This window comes from Podarcis muralis, chromosome 1, assembly GCF_964188315.1.
Source record: "Podarcis muralis chromosome 1, rPodMur119.hap1.1, whole genome shotgun sequence".
Taxonomy (NCBI): Eukaryota; Metazoa; Chordata; class Lepidosauria; order Squamata; family Lacertidae; genus Podarcis; species Podarcis muralis.
In genome coordinates this window covers 80,955,130-80,973,912 of record NC_135655.1, presented here as the reverse complement: position 1 = coordinate 80,973,912, position 18,783 = coordinate 80,955,130, and the positions used below count along the sequence as shown (strand labels likewise).

The window sequence follows — 18,783 nt, the reverse complement described above, 5'->3', positions numbered from 1 at the left end:
AGCTCATTAACTTATTGAGGGTTAAGATGGTTGCTTTGATCCAGAGGTCTGCCAATGCTCAGGGTGCTCTTCTACTCTTATCTCTGGAGCATGGAATACTTTCTCTTTCCAGGAATGATAGAGGTTGAGTTAGGTACAGGATTACAGTCACAGGGTCATGATTGCTCTCATGAAGGCTTTCTCCCAATCTTCTGAAATGGTTATCCACCCAATGGCTGTGTGTGTTTCTCAACCTTCTATGGAGACATCCAGGCAGAGATTTGTAACTCAGAAAAGTTCCCTTTCAACTTCTGAAGCTGCATAGAGGCTGCTGTGATGTCTGTCAGCCAGAGTCACATGCTCTTGTTCTTCCCGATGCATTTTGCTGCTGGAGGTGAAAGGCAAGATGGTGTCCCCTCCCCCCACCCTTCCACATATAGAACTTGGCAGTTGAATCTCAATTCGTTACTGGCATTGGGACAACTTTATCCACCTGAAGTCCACAGGCTGACTTGTGAAGACAGGCCCCATGATACACACAGCTCAGTCCTCCAACCCCCTTGTTCACTGTTTTCTTGCAGGGCTGCCTGGCATCTGCTGTGCCCACTGTATCCTCAAGTGAATAACTGCAGTGCAGCAACTGTAGCACCGGTGTCTTGTGTGAGCAGAGCAGTGCAGGGGCACATGTAGTGTCTGCTGGAGGGTGTTGTGAACTGCCTCCCTCTGCCTGTAGTCTTGGTAAGGTGCCTTTGCCAACAGCATGTCTAAAACATAAGAGGGCAAGCAGATAAGACAGGCAGACCACCTGCCCAGTAATAAACAAATGTTACGGCTGGGGGGAGGATGAGACTAAAGAGGGTGAGAGTGGCTGGGGACTCTGGAGAATCAACTGGGGGGGCTGCAGTTGTCTCCCCCTAACAACTGCTGCTTGAGACGACCACTTTACACTGCCTAATTGAGCACGTCTACATTGCTTTTTTAAAATGAGTGCTGGGAATGCATCTTGCAGCTTTTCCCTGCTGCTGTGCTAACCAAGAGGACCCCCTGCAGCCCATTCCAGTGTAATGAGATCATTCTTCTCAGACCAAGAATCAACCGGATCAGAGAGATCAGCTCCGTAATCCTCCTCCTGGCAGCACAACTGCAACAGCTGTTTGAAAATGAGGTAAACTGGCAAAAGCCAGGACATTTGGGAATAGAAGGAAATAGAAGGCTTGGGAGCCCTTCTCTCCCTGTTAGCCTTTGTCCATTTGGTGTCCTATCAGCCCCAGCCAGCGTGCTGTAGTCTCAAAACATCTGGAGGCAACCAGGTTGCTCTGTGATATTCCCTTGTCACTAAGGAGAAGCTTCTTGCTGTACTGTGTTACTGGCTTGTTGTACCCCAAATTTGGTACATGCAATCATGCTCTGTGTGCATCCTTTGAGAGTAGAAATTACTGATTATTTTTTTAAAAAAGAGAGTAGAAATTACTGAAGAATGAGAAGATACAGAAAAGAGTGAATAAAATGATGCTGGTAGAACATTTTTCCCATGGAGGAAAAAATCTAAAGTTTCTAAAGTATCTGAAGAAGTGTGCATGCACACAAAAGCTCATACCAATAACAAACTTAGTTTGTCTCTGAGGTGCTACTGGAAGGATTTTTTATAAAGTTTCTAACTTAGAGATGGGAGAGGGAATATAACAAATTCACACAGATATGTAGAATGTTAGTGTGTTTTTAGTTTATTGCTGATTTCAATTTTTTTGAACGTTTCAAGTAGTTGTTTTTAACTGTTTTACCAGTAATTTTACTATTTTTTCTCTTTGTAAATCACTTTGAGGTTTTATTTTTACAATCAACTGGTGTATACATTTTATGAAATAAATAAATATACAAAACTATGAACAGTACTGAGAAAAAAAATTTGTAACACTCAGAACATGAACTTGGGGATATCCAATGAAATTTGTGTTGGGAATACATGTGCAAATACTTCTTCAAATGATATATAAAGTGCTCTTAACAGATTTATTGCTCTAGTGAGTTTTGATGCCTAAAAAAATTGCAGACTAAATTTGTTGAGGAGGCTATTATCATAGGTTTTAAAGGGTGTCCCCCTTTGATTACCAGATACTGATGGCAAAAATCAAGAGATGGCTATATTTATTCATTTACCTATCTCTTTTTGTGTCCTGCTTGTGAACTTCCTTCTCCCCCCTTTTATTTTATTTTATGATAGATAGATAGATAGATAGATATAGATAGATGATAGATAGATAGATAGATAGATAGATGATAGATAGATAGATAGATTTTCAATATATATATATTGATTTTCAAAAAAACATGGAAAAGTACAAAAAGAAAAAGAAAGGAAACATACAGAAAATAATATCCCCAATGCAGTCTCTTCCCCCTTCCCTGGAACAACATTGATTATGTAAAGGCAAAGAGTTGCCAAAAGATGTTCACTCCAGAATACTGCTCCATAGACTTGAATATGTTGAAGGCAATAGCCATGCTCTTCCATCACTATATATGAAAATCATTCTAAATAATCTGAAAATCATCTGCAGTCTTTCTGTAGTTTTTTTTACCTTCTAGCGTGCAGTTGCTTGTGAATCTTCTTGAGGTGTCTGGTTTTATTTATTTATTCAAGAGTTTTCTAGGCCACCTTACAAGACAATGTGCTCCCCCATGGTTGCTTACATGCATAGCAACGGTGGTTGCTCATAGCCAGAGCTGCTTCATACACATCGTGTGGTTTTCTTCCACGTATCAACTAAGTGTGTCCAATCCCAGCTCCCTAGAAACCATACCTGTGCTTGTCATGTTTAGAAATTTATTTTTACCACTGTGCTGAAAACATTTAACCAATATGTTTTAAAATGTAATGTGTAAAGCACCTTTCACAGATGGAATGAAGAGAGAGATATTCAGTCTATCCCTGAAATTCCAGAAATTACACTATGGGGAACTCTTGGAGAGGCAGAATTCGTCACTAGAAAGATGAGAGAAGTAGCTGCTGCTTCTTCTGCAATCACCGTAGCCGAGTAAATAATTTTTTTTTGTCCAGTAGCACCTTAGAAGATTGTCTTCCATGAACGCGGTCTTAACAGTGAGTCTGCAAGTGACTCTGGAGGCCAATGCGCGACTTCCACAGAGGGGACATAGCAGCCAGTGGTTAGAGACGTTCCTCGTTTAGTACTGGATGCTACAGGATTGCTAACAAGTTTAATAAAACCGCTGTAACATTGTAAATCGTGATTCTACTTTTCTTAGTAAACAGGCTTTTTCAAAAGATGCAGGAAGTGCGATATAATACTAAACCAGAACTAAATTTAGAAAGGAATGTAGTGCTGGCAATTTTCCTTATGGCAGAATCTTTGTATACCTTTACTCATTTATTTTTGAAGCATTTTTTTTAGTTTCACATTTCTGCTAAAAAGGTTGACTGAGTCGCCTCGAACGACGCCAAAGGAAACAGCATCTTCTCGAGCGCCCCTGTTGTCGCTTATTCGGCGCCCGTCGCACCTTGAACGCGGCCTGGATCTTTTTATTTTATTTTATGCAACCTCCATGGTATCGGGTCTCTTGGCTGTCACTGAGAAGTTCCTATAATCGAGGCGCGGGGCGCTGATGAACTACCACTCCCATCATCCCCTGCGCTCTGACGTGGGCCGAGACCTAGTTCTTCGCTCTCCCTCGTCTCGGGGCGGCTGACGTCAACACGCGCCGCCCGAGGCCGTGACGTAGAATCTCCGCGCAAAACAGACGAAGGTGACGGGGTCGGCTAGTGTCGCTAAGTGGGGGACCCCGGCTTCCCGTCGGCGCTATGTTGGCGGCTCGGCCTCTGGTGCTCCGCGGAGCCTGCGCTCAGGCGCGTCTCCTTTCCGCCGCTGCAGCTCCGGAGTCGGTGAGTTCTTTCCCCTTCCCCCCGACGGGCTGCGGGGGAGAAAGAGAAGCGCAGACACTGCAGGTGAAGGGGCGGGGAGGAGCCGTGAAGAACAGGTCTTGACAGGTCAGCGGCCGCTTCTTGTTCGCTGTAAGGGCTGAGAGTTGCCGTGCCTCGATTCGGAGCGGGGCTTCGGTTTCTCCTTTTTTTCTGCTAGTCTCTCCTCTCCACCCCATCCCCCCCCCCCTAAGGTCTAGTATGGGCTCCGAGATGGTAAATTTATCAGGATTCGGTCATTTCTCTCTTTCTTGCACAGGCACCTCCCAAAAAAACACAGTTTGGGCCCCTCAAGGATGAGGATCGCATCTTCACGAATCTTTATGGGCGCCATGAGTGGAGGTGAGAATTGAGAAATTGGGTGGTGTGTGTTGCATAATGATGAAAGAGGATTAAGGTGGGGCTGTCAGTTTTTAACATAGCGGAGGAAAGCCAACACAAAGGGGTGGTGATTAAGTTGGAAAGTTTGCAGGTTGTTGTTGCTTTTAACTGGTAAATTAACTTTTGATTGGATGCCAAAAGGATTTTCCAACAGAGCTGCCACAGAGCTGCCTATAGAGGATATGCTTTGCTGAAGTACTGTACAAATTAATATTATAATTCCAGGTTTCTCTACTTATGTATACAGGGTCAAGGCAGATGATATAGTCCTCCGATGTTAATGTGTATGCAAAATGGAATTATTTTGGATAGCTGTTGTTACCCAGTGCTTTTGTTGTTTCTAGGTTGAAAGGGGCTTTGAGCCGAGGTGACTGGTATAAAACCAAGGAAATCCTGCTGAAGGGTGTTGATTGGATCTTGAATGAGATAAAGACTTCAGGTCTGAGAGGCCGTGGGGGGGCTGGTTTCCCCACTGGTCTTAAGTGGAGCTTCATGAATAAACCCCCAGATGGCAGGTGTGTTACAAACTAAAGGCTGATTTCGTACTCAGTACCATGCATTTCTGCTGATGGAGGAACTTGCTCTGGAACAGTGGCAATTGTTTCCACGGTTATCTCAAAAACAGCTTTGTGCTTTCAAGGGTTATTATCCATGCTGGTGTTGGGAATCAGAACTTGGGACTCCTAGCTTCCAGTTCTGTCTCACACCTTCCAAATAGCATGTCTTAGTTGCTGGGAATGCCCACTTTAGAGTCATTTGAGCCTTTGATTTCAAAAGTTACTTTATCTAGAGAGCCTGGCTCTGCAAAGCAGTAGATGCCAAAGATCAATTCTGGACTTCCAATTCTTGACCACTAAAGAACAGCTACTGTATTTTGTACAGAGCCAGTTTAGCACACTGGGTGGAATTCTGCACACGGACATAGGAATTTCAGCTTTAAGCATCACTTCACTAGCTGGTCCTGTTCAGAAAGTGACTATTTGCCTTCTTAACCTTCCTCACTGGGTGGTTGTGAGGCTAAAACATTTTTCTTGGTTTCTGACAGATGGGCAGGGTACAAATGTCACAATAAATAAAATATATTCAGTGCATCTGAATATCCCCTGTTTTCCTAAGGTGAATTACTTGAGGTTAAGACCTTAAACTTATGCCCGCTGTCTGTGTCAGTACTGGGAACTGGATATAGAGTTTGTCTGATTAATTATCTGTCTGTGTAGTATTTTGTTTGAAGCAAAAGAGATTTTTTAGTCTTGACCAAAGGCTTACGCAGAGTATACTCATTGAAATTAATGGACCTAAACTCAAGTCATGTTCATGACTTTCAATCGGCCTGCTTCTGAGTAAGACTTAGTTGAATATCAACCATTGGCTGGTGTATGGATTGCAATAGAAAAGATACTTCCTGATGAATGTGTTTTCCTGGGATTCTTAATTTTTGCCGACAGGCAAATTCTCCCTGTGTTTCAGACCCAAGTACTTGGTGGTGAATGCAGATGAGGGGGAGCCAGGAACCTGTAAGGACAGAGAGATCATGCGTCATGACCCCCATAAACTGGTGGAGGGCTGCCTAGTTGCAGGGAGAGCTATGGGAGCCCGAGCTGCCTACATTTATATTCGCGGAGAATTCTATAACGAGGCCTCAAACTTGCAGGTGAGCTGCTACTCTTACCACTGTGCAGTTGTGAGCAGGGTTCTTGTTTTCCCTTGCGAGAACTGCTATGAGAAGTGAACGAGTTGATTTCCCCCTGAGCCTTTAGCATCTTGTGTGCCTGCTTGTATTTTTTGTGTTGAAAACCAAGGCGGGAACTTTTTAGGGGTGGGTCTTAGCTTACTCTTGCTGTCTCATTAGGTGGCAATCAGGGAGGCCTATGAAGCCGGATTGGTGGGCAAGGATGCTTGTGGCTCTGGCTATGACTTCGATGTCTTTGTGGTAAGAGGAGCAGGTGCCTACATCTGTGGCGAAGAGACAGCACTTATCGAATCCATTGAGGGCAAGCAGGGCAAGCCACGCCTCAAGCCTCCCTTCCCAGCTGACGTGGGTATGACAACTTAAATGCTCCTTCTGTGGTGGATGGTGTAGATTTGGTGCCCAACCTTGCTGTCAGATTCTTATCTCTGTCAACATATATCTGCCACCCCAGCTCCTTTGGGGGCCTTTGCTGTGTCTCTCCTTTGCACATAACATTTCTAAGTGTGACATAAACTATGTGCTTTAGCTCAGTGGTTATTAACCCTCTCTGGCTTACAGGCTCTTTTGAGAATCTGATGAAAGCTATGCCCCCCTCCAACATGAACATAAATTTAATTTTATTGCAGTGGGGGTGGTTCTTATGTGCCTGGTTTATGAAACCCCCTTGAGGTCTTTGGACCCCATGTTAAGAACACCTGCTCCAGCTGAAATAACTAAGTTACCTTTATCTTACTGGATCCCCCCCCCCCCAGCTTTAAGTATCATTATTTATATATTAGATTTATCTACCACCCTTCATCACAAGATCTCAGGGCGGTTCACAAGATAAAAATACAGGGTAAAAGCACAAAAATAGTTAAAATAAAAACAACAAAATAATAATCCCCCCCACCACATTTTATGAATGCCACCCCTGCCACCTGGCTTTTCATCTGAATCTCTAGTACCAATCACTTTCCTTCCCCATTTTCTCTCCCCAGTAGCTAGTTTGAAAAGATTTTTTTAAAGTCCGTTTCCCCCATTCTGTTTTTAGGAGTGTTTGGTTGCCCTACTACAGTGGCAAATGTGGAAACTGTCGCTGTGGCACCCACCATCTGCCGTCGAGGAGGTACCTGGTTTGCTGGCTTTGGACGTGAGCGCAACTCTGGAACCAAACTCTTCAATATCTCAGGCCATGTCAACACACCCTGTACTGTAGAAGAGGAGATGTCAATACCTCTACGTGATCTGATTGAACGACACGCAGGTGAGAACCAACGGTTCTTAACTTGCCATAAGGAAGAAGCTATCAGCTTCTTTCAAATAACTTGTATTATTGGGGAAGCCTTGTGTCCCCTGTTGCTGAGGTGGGCATCCATGGAGCCACACCTCATTGTTTCTTGCCTTCTAACCAGGTGGTGTTAGAGGTGGCTGGGATAACCTGCTTGCTGTAATTCCTGGAGGGTCATCCACCCCCCTCATCCCCAAGTCAGTGTGTGAGACGGTGCCGATGGACTTTGATGGGTTGGTGCAGGCACAGACTGGGCTTGGGACAGCAGCTGTCATTGTCATGGACAAATCGGTAAGGCTAGTCCCTTGGCCCCTACTGCTCTGTAATCCTGCTTCATGAGTCTTCACCTTCCTCTCTTACCTTAGACAGATATAGTTCGAGCCATCGCCCGACTCATTGAATTCTACAAACATGAGAGCTGTGGGCAGTGCACACCATGCCGAGAAGGTGAGTGTTGAAGCAGAAGGTCACTCTGGAGTTCTTCCCCAGAACAGGAATTTGGGACGGAGGGCAAGGAACGGATTTAATCTATAAATCCAGACCTCTTGCCCTGATTAAAGAGTGGGGAGGAAAACTGATGCTTAAAGATCTCTGGAGAGCAAAACAACTTTCCTAGGATACTGACAACAGGCCTGTAGCTCAGTATGCAAACTTCATTTACTCTGTTTTTTTTGGTCCAGCATTGTGCTGTGACTTGGTGTATGGTCTGTTTCTCCTCTCTGTGACTACCTATATTTTCATAAACATTGGAGTTGCCTCTGATTCTTTTGAAACTGATTCCTTCTGTGCAGGTGTTGACTGGATGAACAAGGTGATGTGGCGTTTTGTGAAAGGCAATGCACAAGTGGCAGAGATTGATGCGCTTTGGGAGATTAGCAAGCAAATTGAGGGACATACAATCTGTGCCCTGGGAGATGGGGCTGCTTGGCCTGTACAGGTAATTCTCTCAACCTTCTTCTCTTTAGCTTGTGAAGAATGTGCTGAAGAATCTTGTGGTTTTGCTTGAGACAGTATATGCTAGAATCTGGATGTGTAATTGGCAAAGGGATGTATGTATATCTAGAGGTGTGTGTTCTGCTAATTCCTAGTTCCTTCTTGCAGGGATTGATTCGTCACTTCCGTCCAGAGCTGGAGGAACGGATGAGACAGTACAGTGAATCTAAGGCGCAGCAGGCATCTGGGTAAACACCTAACTGAAGTCACCCCTTTATACATTTGACTGTATAAAAAACATTCATGTGAAGACAGGCCAAGCTCTGCTTTGGCTTGGGCATTGAGAGCAGTGTGCTTCCTTGATTTGTGTCAGATGGGTGACAACCTACTTCAGTTACTGTTCTGCTTTGCTTTCTTAAAACACACATTATCTATTAAATGGTTGTGACTTACTTCTTGTCTGTTGGGTACTTTTCAAGCATAGGGAAAATAAAGTGGATAGTTGCATGTTTTTTGAATTGTTTTATATTTCTTAAAGTTGTTCAAGGGTTAAAAAGGGGGGAGCTTCTGTATTTCTTTGTCAAAAAAGCATCCTTTAATCAAGGCACTTGGATTTATGTGCACACATCTTCCTGCTGAACACATCCACACCATCTTAAATTCCTCTTTGCATCAAGCAGTAGAAAGAGGTGGTGGAATCCTGAGATCATAAAGTGGATTGCACAACTCAGATTGTAGAGGTGGGGTGCTATTTTTGAATTGCACCATTGGAAGGGACCATAAGGGTCATCTAGTCCAATGCCCTGCAATGTAGGAATCTTTCACCCAATGTGGGGCTCAAACCCATGGCCCTGAGAGTGTTTGCTACAAGTAGAAATTGAGCACATCAGTGAGAAATGTTCCAGCCAAGCTCACTCCTTGATGTAAGAGGGCTTAAAAAAAAATAGAAGGGAAAATTCAAAAGTTTTACCTCTCATCTCCATACCTCATTCTGCTGTATTTCTAGACAGCAGCACTTAAGAGCTGCATGTTCCTGAAATAAAACTCCAGTTATCCAGTATGTTGGACTAATAAGGAAGAACCAGGGCTGTGTACTCAAACAACATATATTCTCAGTTGTTATGTATGCCTTAGCTTTTGATCAGGTCACCTGTTGCTCCATGCAGATATTCCATTGAGCTATTGAAGTGGGAAGAGTATAGGTGACTTCATTTGGTTTCATTTCCGTAGAAGAAGGGGGGTAGCAGCAAAAAGCCAGGACCCACAATCCTGAGATGAGAAAACACGGGCTATGCAAAGAAAATGTGTAAATATAATCCTTGGGGTGGCACTGCTTGCAATTTTCAGTATGGCCTAACACAAAGTGCCAAAGTGTGTGTAGCAGTGTGTGTGGCCATCCTTTTCTCATCCTTACAGCAGCCATGTAAGGTAGGTTGGAGGCAGAGTTGTCCAATTTTCCCCAGGTAATCTTATTGCAAAATGGGAATTTAGATCCATTTCTCCCTGGCTCACCTAGCATGATTCACTCCACTGCGCTGGCTGTAGTTTCAGCTGCTCAAATTAAGCAGGTTTCAAAGTTTTTAATGTGTGGGATGCTCTCAGTTTTCATTTTTAACAGCAAAAAAATTGAAAAGGTAAGAATGGAATCTATTGTGAGTTACAATGTAATAAATCAATCTGTGCTCAACAGTTCATTGATCTTCACATTTTTATCATAATTCTGCTTTTAAGGATATAGACATATTTTCAAGTATAGTAAAACAGAAAACAAAAAAGTTTTGATCTTGATACAATCTTATAAAGATTTGGTGCTTTCCTCTCCTACAGGAGGAAGCATGAGAGATAAATTCAATAAATAAATTTATGCTTCACTGAAAATGGGAGCAGAACCAAGGATGAGAGGTCTGGCCAGGCTGTGTTTGTCAGCCGTCCGGACCTCACAAGTCTCCAAGCACAAACTAATGTTCCAAGTCTGGATTTTTGCCAAGTTTTCGGGCTTGCATCCTAAATCGCTTAAGGAAGAGGCTCGGGAATCCTTCGGAGGCAACGGTTGTTTCTTGCTCCGGACCGAAAAACGAAGGCAGAGAGGCTAGGCGAGGCGTGCGTGCCGCCGCCCATGTAATAATTCCTTTTATCCGCTGTTATATAAGACCGCGCTTCCCCCGCCTCCCTCCCTCCCGAGGACGAGTGTGGGCGGGGAGTCGTCGCGGCCGCCGGCCTCTCAGCCGTGGGCGTGGCTTCCGCGGCCCTCCGCTTCCATTGGCTGATGCGGGCGCCTCCGTCCACCCTCGTCGGCCGGAATTTTCGGCAGGGAAGAAGCGCGTCTTTTCACCGAAGAACGCTCGTCGGCGCGGGGAAAGGTGACCTCCATGTTGTTGCCTGGCGGAAGTGCGCCCCCTTCCTCCTTCGCGGAGAGGAGCGTTTCTGAGAGCCGCCATGTTGGTTGAGGGGACGGGCAGATGGGGAGCGGCGGGAAATTCCTCCCCGAGCGCTGCCACGGGGCTCTTCCAGGCGCGGGGTCGTTTGGGGGCAGGGGGAGAAGCGGGGCTGAGAGCCTTCGCCCTGCTGAGAGCAAAGCAGGCGGTCCGCCGAGGGCTTCAAAGCCGACCTTTTCCTCTCGGACGAGGCGCGAACAAACCCCGACCTGCTGCAACGCGCCTCTCCCAGTGCATGTCCCTGCGGTTTTAGTATTTCCAAAATACAGTGGTACCTCAGGTTATATACGCTTCAGGTTACATACGCTTCAGGTTACAGACTCCGCTAAGCCAGAAATAGTACCTCGAGTTAAGAACTTTGCTTCAGGATGAGAACAGAAATCGTGCTGCGGCAGCAGCGGGAAGCCCCATTACCTAAAGTGGTGCTTCAGGTTAAGAACAGTTTCAGGTTAAGAACAAACCTCCAGAACGAATTACGTACTTAACCCGAGGTACCACTGTAAATGCATCGCAGAAGTGCTCAGCCTGTATTTTTAAGCGGAGCTTGGGTGGCCATGGGTCATGTATGATGTAGTTGGGATTCCTTCATTGGACTACGTGACCCTTGGGGTCCCTTCCGACTCTGCAGTACAGTAATGGGATTCTTCATCTCTCTTCCCCCATAGGCTTTGCCTTCAGAGGAGCGGTGGGGAGGGGGGATGTTGGTGTTGGCAGCATGCCTTTGGTGAGGGTCCTCATCTAGGCAGTATGGCCCTGGGGATTGGGCCCAGTGACCCCAATCCTTCCTGCTGCGACACCCAGAGAGATGTCACAAGCAGGCAAAAAGCACCTTCCAAGGGGATCTCCCAAGACATTTTGCTGCCTAAAAGATTGCGCGACAACACCTCCCACTCCGCCTAAAGCCAGGCAAGTCAAGTTGGCACCTGAGGCAGAAAATCTCACAAGTACCTCCTGCCCTTGCAGTAAAAATGCAATACTAAATCAAGTAACTACTATCTTGCTGCCATTTGACACCTCAGATCAGCAGCTGGAGGCCACTCTCACTTAGTAAGGCTGCTTCCATACAATTGCCCCCCTCCAGTGCAAGGCTGCTGTCACCACCTACTGTATTTGTGTTTCCCTCTGGGAGGCCCTACCTGCTTGCTTAACACAGAGGATGAGTTGCCTGCAGCTGCCCTGCCCACTTCTACTTGCTTGCTGGGTGTTGCTCCTACCATATGCTGTGGGGTCCTGCTGCATTGCCTGAGAAAGAGGGTGAGTGAGTTGGCAGAGAGAGATGTCCGCGCTTCTCTAGGCTGTGCTGTAGTGCCCAGTCTTGCCCATATTGCCTCTTGGGGAGAGAGGGAGAGTACGAGCTCTTGCCTTTCACCCCCTTGCATGGCAGTGTTGGCAAGCCCCAGTGGGGCCACCTAGATAGCAAAGGTGACAGGGTAGAGAAAGGAGCCTCCTCATTTTGTTTGCCCATGCAGCACTGCAGACCCATTCCATATCGCCATACTTCCCAGAGGGAGAAGCCAGGTGACTAATGGGAAACAGCGGTGACTGTTCCTTTCAGCTGCCACTCACCTTTCCACATTCACAGGCAAGTGAGCAGCACCTGGGTAGGAGGAGATGTTTCTGTGCAACATGCGGAGTGTGCTAAACCTGAGCAACAGCTGGTTAGCATTAGTAGGACCTCCAGAGTCAGCCTTGGCCATTCTGATGCCCTCCAAATGTTGGACTACAGTTCCCACTATGAGGCTTGTGATCCAAAAATGTGCTGGCTGAGGCTGATGGGAGTTGTAGTCCAACAATATTCTAAGGGCACAAGGTTGGCAAAGGCTGTCCTGGTGTATGCTGAGCCTTGACAGCTGCCCAGTTGTGCTGACTTCTGTTTCCTGTCCTGCACCCAGCTGACATTTCAGGGTTGTCTTCAAATTCCAAGTGGATCAGGAGTTTCTAAAAAGAAAGAGTGCCTGGTGCTAAAGTATTTCAAACAGCAGCTTGGCATAGTTGCCACCTTGTCCTGGACACGATGAGAAGGACTTATTGAAAGCTGCAGTTTACCCTGCTAAATTTCTGCATGCCATGCACTTGTTAAAAGTATAGGAGACCTAGGCAAACCTCATGAATATGCCACTTGGTTTCAATTCTAGCACATGGGAGAGGCTTTTTTTCCAGAGTGAAAAAGATTCAGTGCTAATATCTAGTTCTACCACAGGAAATATATTTTCATTTCATTTTTTGCAAGAATGATCCCTATTGAATCCCTCATTCAGAGACATTCCACTTCAGAGAAATTTCTGTCCTGTTCTTGACTCCTTGACTACAGATCTTTTGTCATAACAGATCATCTGCAGTAACCATTTTTGCTAGATCTGAATGACTTTGGGCACAGTCAATACTGCCTAAGGCAAGGCTGGCCTAATCGTTAGGTGAATATATGTGGCCGTCCAGGGTGGTGCTGCGGTATTACTTATATTTGTGGGTAGCTGCTTGAAAAACCTATTAAAAATCTGTGCTGAAGTGGGAGAGATTGTGGTTTTTTGTTATTGTTTTGTAACCTTGGATTTTGAAATGATTGCAGTTGGCCTTGGCACAGATTTGACAAGAAGACACATGGCTTCCACTTCTAAGGACAGTGCTTGTTTTCTGAGTAATACATTTTACCAATTTCTCTCCACCCCCCTGCCCTTTCCCCTTGTACTTTAGCAGACCCTTGTGGATCACAGCCTAACAGTAAAATCATTACTGGACAAAGGAGTATGGGGCGAGTTGATGGTGTGGGAGGACCCATGTGAATATAAAATAACCAACCTCCCTGGGCGCTGTGAAGTTCAGGATTGAGGCAGGACGGTCCCCTTCCTTCTTCAGTGCCGGCTGCTTGTTCCCAAGTCAGCTCCTTCCTCTTTCCTCCCTGCAGGGCATTATGCTTCCAACACTTCGCCACTTCTGCCACGGCAGGCCTCCTGCGCCCATAGCCAGCATGGGCCCAGTTCGTAGATACTTATCCTGGGAAAACGAGCAGCGTTGCCGAGGGCAGCTTGAGGCGTCTACCAACCGATACAGACAAGAAGCTGCACCAGCAGCTGTTTTGGTGTCCCTGTGCTCTGTGGCTGGGGACCCAGCCATCCTGTACACGCTGAGGTCCAGCACCTTGACTGGTGTGCACAAAGGATCTGTCAGGTATTTGGTAGCCCCATACTCTCTCTTTTTAAAGTAAAATTCCCATCATCCTTTTCGTTTGCTCTTTCCTGGCCCTCAGAACCCTCCTGAGGTCCTGGCAGTTGCCACAGCGTAGCTATTTCCCCTCAAGGCTGCTGGCACAACCTTGGTTCTGGTCCTGAATTTCCCTTTATAAAAGGATTCTGTTTTGCTCTTGCAGTTTCCCAGGTGGTAAGCGCGACAGCTGTGACCGGGATCCCATTGCCACAGCACTCAGGGAGACTCAGGAAGAGTTGGGCCTGCGGGTAGAGGAGGACTGCGTCTGGGGAATCATGATGCCTATACCTGATAAGGTAATGTCTCTATTTGGGGGTTCTAGAATCTCCAAGGATAAACTTACACTGGAAGGTTTTTTTGTTAAGGAGCGCTGGGACTAATATTCAGAATTGGGGGGGCGGGCGTGTTACCTGGAGAAGCGATGATCATGGAGTGATGTGTTAGATGAAGGACTTTCTTGAGTATTGCTGTGGGCCAGGATGTTCACCTGAGGGGCAGAAAGGTGTTTGGCAAGGGAAGGCATCTGGCTTGCATGAGTATTTATCACTTTGGAGCATGCCTTGCAGCAAAAAAGCAACCGGGGATGCCTGGAATTCATTGGTTTTAAACTCTGGTTTCCTTTCAGACAAAAATGATGGTTATGCCTGTGCTAGCCAACTTGGGTCCTCTGGAGCGCCTGACTCTGAAGCCTAATCCCCAAGAGGTGAATGAAAGAGCCAAAGCAGCACAAGGACACCTCCTGGCATGTTCTTTTTATTGGCTGTGTTGCCAGGGAGATGCTTGGGGAAAGCGCAGAAGGGGCGGCTCGCCCTTTTAGGGGTTGAAAATGTCCTCAGGGGCCACAAAGCAAAGTGGGTGTGACGTAAGCAGGAAAATGGGCGTTGACAAAATCCCAGAATCCTTACCCTGTAATTAAGAATCTGCGACTTCATTTCCCCCCTAATTCATTAAGAAACAGTAAAAACCCACACTCACATCTACCCCGCATTACTTCCATTGTCTTCCATGGTTAATAACTAATTTATGATCTTGTAATAAAATTTCACCCTCTTTCCCCCAAAATTAATTCCATTGCCTTTGGCGGATAAGTGCCTTTCATCCCTGTCCTCGTTTAAATTACACACACACACATACACACTGCATATATATATGTCTGTCTGTCTATCTATTCTTCCATTTCTTTCTCATATCAACTACCACCCCACTTTCTCCCTCTACTCATGAGTCCCTCTGGTACTTTACTATCCAAGTTGCAGCAATTTAAACAGCTTGGGATGCTCACAGGTATGTTATTTCTTGTTAATTCCCTCTCCTTACTACCACTTGCTCTCAGCCATGAAAGCTGCTGTTCCCACAGCCACCATCATTTCCCGACTCGCTCCTCTGCTGCTCCAACAGTTTCAATGCCTTTGGCTGCTCCTGAAAGAAACCGTGAAAGATCATAGCTTTTCTCATCAACCGAAGCATAACAGTAGCATGTGGTAGTGGCAGTAGCAGGGAAACCTGACCGCTCCTGAAGCAGCAGAGTAGTGAATCCAGAAATAAACACACAGCATTTTTTATTAGCATAGCCATTTTACTTGTAAAGCAAGCTGATTTGTGGGGACTTCTTCCTAGAAACAACACTGGATAATGTGAAACTGGTAACAGGATAGCTGGACAACAGGTGTGGGTAAACCTCATAAAAATAATACATTGGCAATATTACAAAAATAATAATTACAAAAATAATAAATTAGAAAAAAGGAGCTGCAATTTTAAGAGGGGGGCAGCTTTGAGGGACACAGAAAACAGGCTGCATATGGCCTGTTAGCTGCCCCTGCTGTCACGTCTTGCTAGGCCCAAAGTGTCTGGATGGAAGGCTTGCTGGGAATGACGGAGTGGATTGTGGTGATTTCCTGGGCAGCTGGGAGTTGGAAAAGGAACCATTGGCTCTGTAGCTAATCTGGGAGATCTGTGCTGCCCCTCCTCACCTATTTTCCCTCTGATTTGCAGGTTGAGGCCATTTTCACACTGTCTTTTCGCCACTTGCTGCAAGAAGAGAACCAGGGCTACACTAACTTCTGCCACAAGGGTACCTACAGCCACACACTTCCTGTCTTCCTGCACGGTCCTCACCGTGTATGGGGTCTCACAGCCATCTTCACCGAATTAACTCTGGAATTGCTGGTGCCAGGGGCATACCGCAGGCGGACTCATGTGGTGGGCAGACGCTGACCTTGGCTACCAAACTCTGCTCCCCTTTTCTATGTTTGCCAAGGGACTTGGATGCAGGTGGTGCTAATCCCTTTCCTAAGTCACTGGAGTATTTTCAAAACGCAAGTCTGTCCACTCTTGTTCGGCACACAGAAATTGGCTTGTTCTCCTGCTCCTGGTGCAATTGCATTTCATCGTTAGTGGTCGGGGAACGAATTGCCTAGCCACTTCTGCTAACAGCTGCTGCCAGACTTATTTATGAATAGACCTTGAATAAACAGACACACTGGGAACTCGGTGCAGGTATTTGTGAATGTGTTGAAGACAGAACACAGCAGTAGGCAGTCAAAAGAGATGTTGGTACTGGACAGTAGCCCAGCTCCATTCAGTAGCACTTTGTTGACAGGTCAAGTTAAACAAGGATTTGCCAAGGATCTTAGGTGTCCATGTAATGGCTCAGAACTGTGAACAAATGTTGATCCCTATCTTGTTGTTTATGGGACCCAGGATGCTTGGCTGAAGGATGCCCTCTTACATTTTTTCCGCTTTTTTCTAGTACTTGCCTTCACAACATGTTTTCCCCACCACATGCATATGAGAATTTGTTTGATATTCAAGCACACAATCTCCGTACCCTTTCAGCCATGTCCATTTAACGTGGAAGTTGAGTTTAGGTCGTCCATGTAGATTGAACAAGAATTTCTTGAACTATGTGTACTTCAGAATCAAACTGTTTTGTGACTCGCTAACATACACAGGATGGGACGCGAGTGGCGCTGTGGGTAAAAGCCTCAGCGCCTGGGGCTTGCCGATCGAAAGGTCGGCGGTTTGAATCCCCACGGCGGGGTGTGCTCCCGCTGCTCGGTCCCAGCGCCTGCCAACCTAGCAGTTCGAAAGCACCCCCGGGTGCAAGTAGATAAATAGGGACCGCTTACCAGCGGGAAGGTAAACGGCGTTCTGTGTGCTGCGCTGGCTCGCCAGATGCAGCTTTGTCACGCTGGCCACGTGACCCGGAAGTGTCTGCGGACAGCGCTGGCCCCCGGCCTCTTGAGTGAGATGGGCGCACAACCCCAGAGTCTGTCAAGACTGGCCTGTACGGGCAGGGGTACCTTTATCTTTAACATACAGAGGAATATTTAAACACCTGTTCCATTTTGTACTGGGTTAAATCTGAATTTTGTCTGGGTCACAGGCTGTGTGATTCACTGAGCTCCTGGGTCTTCAAGGCATGGGACATCTCCCCCCCGGTCCTTCATACCCCTCTGGATTTGCGAGGTGAGCATTCACAGCTGCCCAGAAGAGTTGTCATTGAGGGTCAGGGGACAGTTTGCAGGACCAGGAGTCCCAAAAGATGCTTTGTTGAGAGGTTATTGGGGGAGCCAAGACTATGAGGGGAGGAGGCTGTTAAATACACAGCTCTCACCCACCATTGAAGAGGATGACTCAGAAGCCTTGCCTCCAGCAACTTGAGGGGTGCTTCACATAAGACTGATTTAACCATCTCTACTTAGAACTGATGGGACGCGGGTGGTGCTGTGGGTTAAACCACAGAGCCTAGGACTTGCTGGTCAGAAGGTCGAATCCCCACGATAGGGTGAGCTCCCATTTCTCGGTCCCTGCTGCTGCCAACCTAGCAGTTGGAAAGCACGTCAAAGTGCAAGTAGATAAATAGGTACCGCTCTGGCAGGAAGGTAAACGGTGTTTCCGTGTGCTGCTCTGGTTCGCCAGAAGCGGCTTAGTCATGCTGGCCACATGACCCGGAAGCTGTATGCCGACTCCCTCGGCCAATAAAGCAAGATGAGCACCGCAACCCCAGAGTCAGCCACGACTGGACCTAATGGTCAGGGGTCCCTTTACCTTTACTTAGAACTGATATCCATGAGGAAGCTGTTTCTTGAGAAGTGCCATTAACTAGGAGAGCATATGCCTCTCTGTGATAGTTTACAGATACAGTATATACAGTGGTACCTCAGGTTACATACGCTTCAGGTTACATATGCTTCAGGTTACAGACTCCGCTAACCCAGAAATAGTACCTTGGGTTAAGAACTTTGCTTCAGGATGAGAACAGAAATCGTGCTCCGGCGGCGTGGCGGCAGCAGGAGGCCCCATTAGCTAAAGTGGTGCTTAAGGTTAAGAACAGTTTCAGGTTAAGAACGGACCTCCGGAACGAATCAAGTACTTAACCCGAGGTACCACTGTCCTCTTAATTTCAGGGCTTAAAATATTACTTTCTTCGGTCAATAGGTGGCAGTGCCACCTTAAGAGAACCCAGAGGGTTCTTTGGTGGTTTATCGGCTCCTTAGAGTGGAGTTTGATGAGGAGACGGCTCCTTAGAGTGGAGTTTGATGAGGAGACAGCCGGGACACCAGGGCGACTAGCTCTGGAGAGAACAGCCTGCTCCTCCCAGCAACATTTCCCCCTGAGAGGAATGCAAGATTTGACTACCTCCTGCAGAGGGACAGGCAGGCTGGCCTTCCTGTTTGGATGAAATCACTGGGGCAGAAAGTCAGAGGCATGTCTCTGGAGAGCTCAGTAACGGGAATCCCCTGCCTGGGCCATGCTTGAAAATTCACTGACTAGTTCCAAGAATGGGCTTCATTTGGTTCACTGGGGAAAATAACAAGCAATCAAATAACTGATGTTCCACAGGAAAGATCTGTATAGGTTCTTTCAGGCCACTGAATAAAAGGACAGAAAAGGCTATAAACAGATAAATAAATTTCAGTGTTTTAGTATTGTTTTCCCTTTTTGAGCCAAGGGT

General features: G+C 46.4%; 2 protein-coding genes across 3 annotated transcripts; both read left to right on the top strand.

Annotated features, from left to right (window-relative positions):
- Window positions 1–3,710: 3,710 nt before the first annotated feature.
- NDUFV1 (NADH:ubiquinone oxidoreductase core subunit V1) lies at window positions 3,711–8,699 on the top strand. The gene is made up of 10 exons (XM_028737753.2): window positions 3,711–3,877; window positions 4,173–4,255; window positions 4,639–4,809; window positions 5,762–5,945; window positions 6,144–6,333; window positions 7,018–7,230; window positions 7,379–7,545; window positions 7,620–7,701; window positions 8,046–8,191; window positions 8,356–8,699. The coding sequence occupies exons 1-10, from the start codon at window positions 3,797–3,799 to the stop codon at window positions 8,437–8,439; spliced, it is 1,401 nt and encodes a 466-aa protein (XP_028593586.2). The 5' UTR covers window positions 3,711–3,796; the 3' UTR covers window positions 8,440–8,699.
- A 1,673-nt stretch (window positions 8,700–10,372) lies between these two features.
- On the top strand, window positions 10,373–16,312 carry NUDT8 (nudix hydrolase 8). 2 transcript variants are annotated; one of them, XM_028737776.2, is made up of 5 exons: window positions 10,373–10,547; window positions 13,525–13,787; window positions 13,987–14,119; window positions 14,449–14,526; window positions 15,819–16,312. In XM_028737776.2, the coding sequence occupies exons 2-5, from the start codon at window positions 13,531–13,533 to the stop codon at window positions 16,038–16,040; spliced, it is 690 nt and encodes a 229-aa protein (XP_028593609.2). In that variant the 5' UTR covers window positions 10,373–10,547; window positions 13,525–13,530; the 3' UTR covers window positions 16,041–16,312. The 2 variants fall into 2 exon arrangements, with proteins under 2 accessions (XP_028593609.2, XP_028593628.2); XM_028737795.2 differs by lacking the exon at window positions 10,373–10,547 and adding an exon at window positions 10,673–11,876.
- Window positions 16,313–18,783: the final 2,471 nt, after the last annotated feature.

Bases quoted from the DNA above. Each gene is read 5' to 3' on its own strand.
- NDUFV1 (XM_028737753.2), top strand. From the start codon at position 3,797: ATGTTGGCGGCTCGGCCTCTGGTGCTCCGCGGAGCCTGCGCTCAGGCG. The intron at 7,231-7,378 runs GTGAGAACCAAC...CCTTCTAACCAG, and splicing joins TCTGATTGAACGACACGCAG to GTGGTGTTAGAGGTGGCTGG. The intron at 7,702-8,045 runs GTGAGTGTTGAA...CCTTCTGTGCAG, and splicing joins GTGCACACCATGCCGAGAAG to GTGTTGACTGGATGAACAAG.
- NUDT8 (XM_028737776.2), top strand. From the start codon at position 13,531: ATGCTTCCAACACTTCGCCACTTCTGCCACGGCAGGCCTCCTGCGCCC. The intron at 13,788-13,986 runs GTATTTGGTAGC...TTGCTCTTGCAG, and splicing joins GTGCACAAAGGATCTGTCAG to TTTCCCAGGTGGTAAGCGCG. The intron at 14,527-15,818 runs GTGAATGAAAGA...TCTGATTTGCAG, and splicing joins TGAAGCCTAATCCCCAAGAG to GTTGAGGCCATTTTCACACT.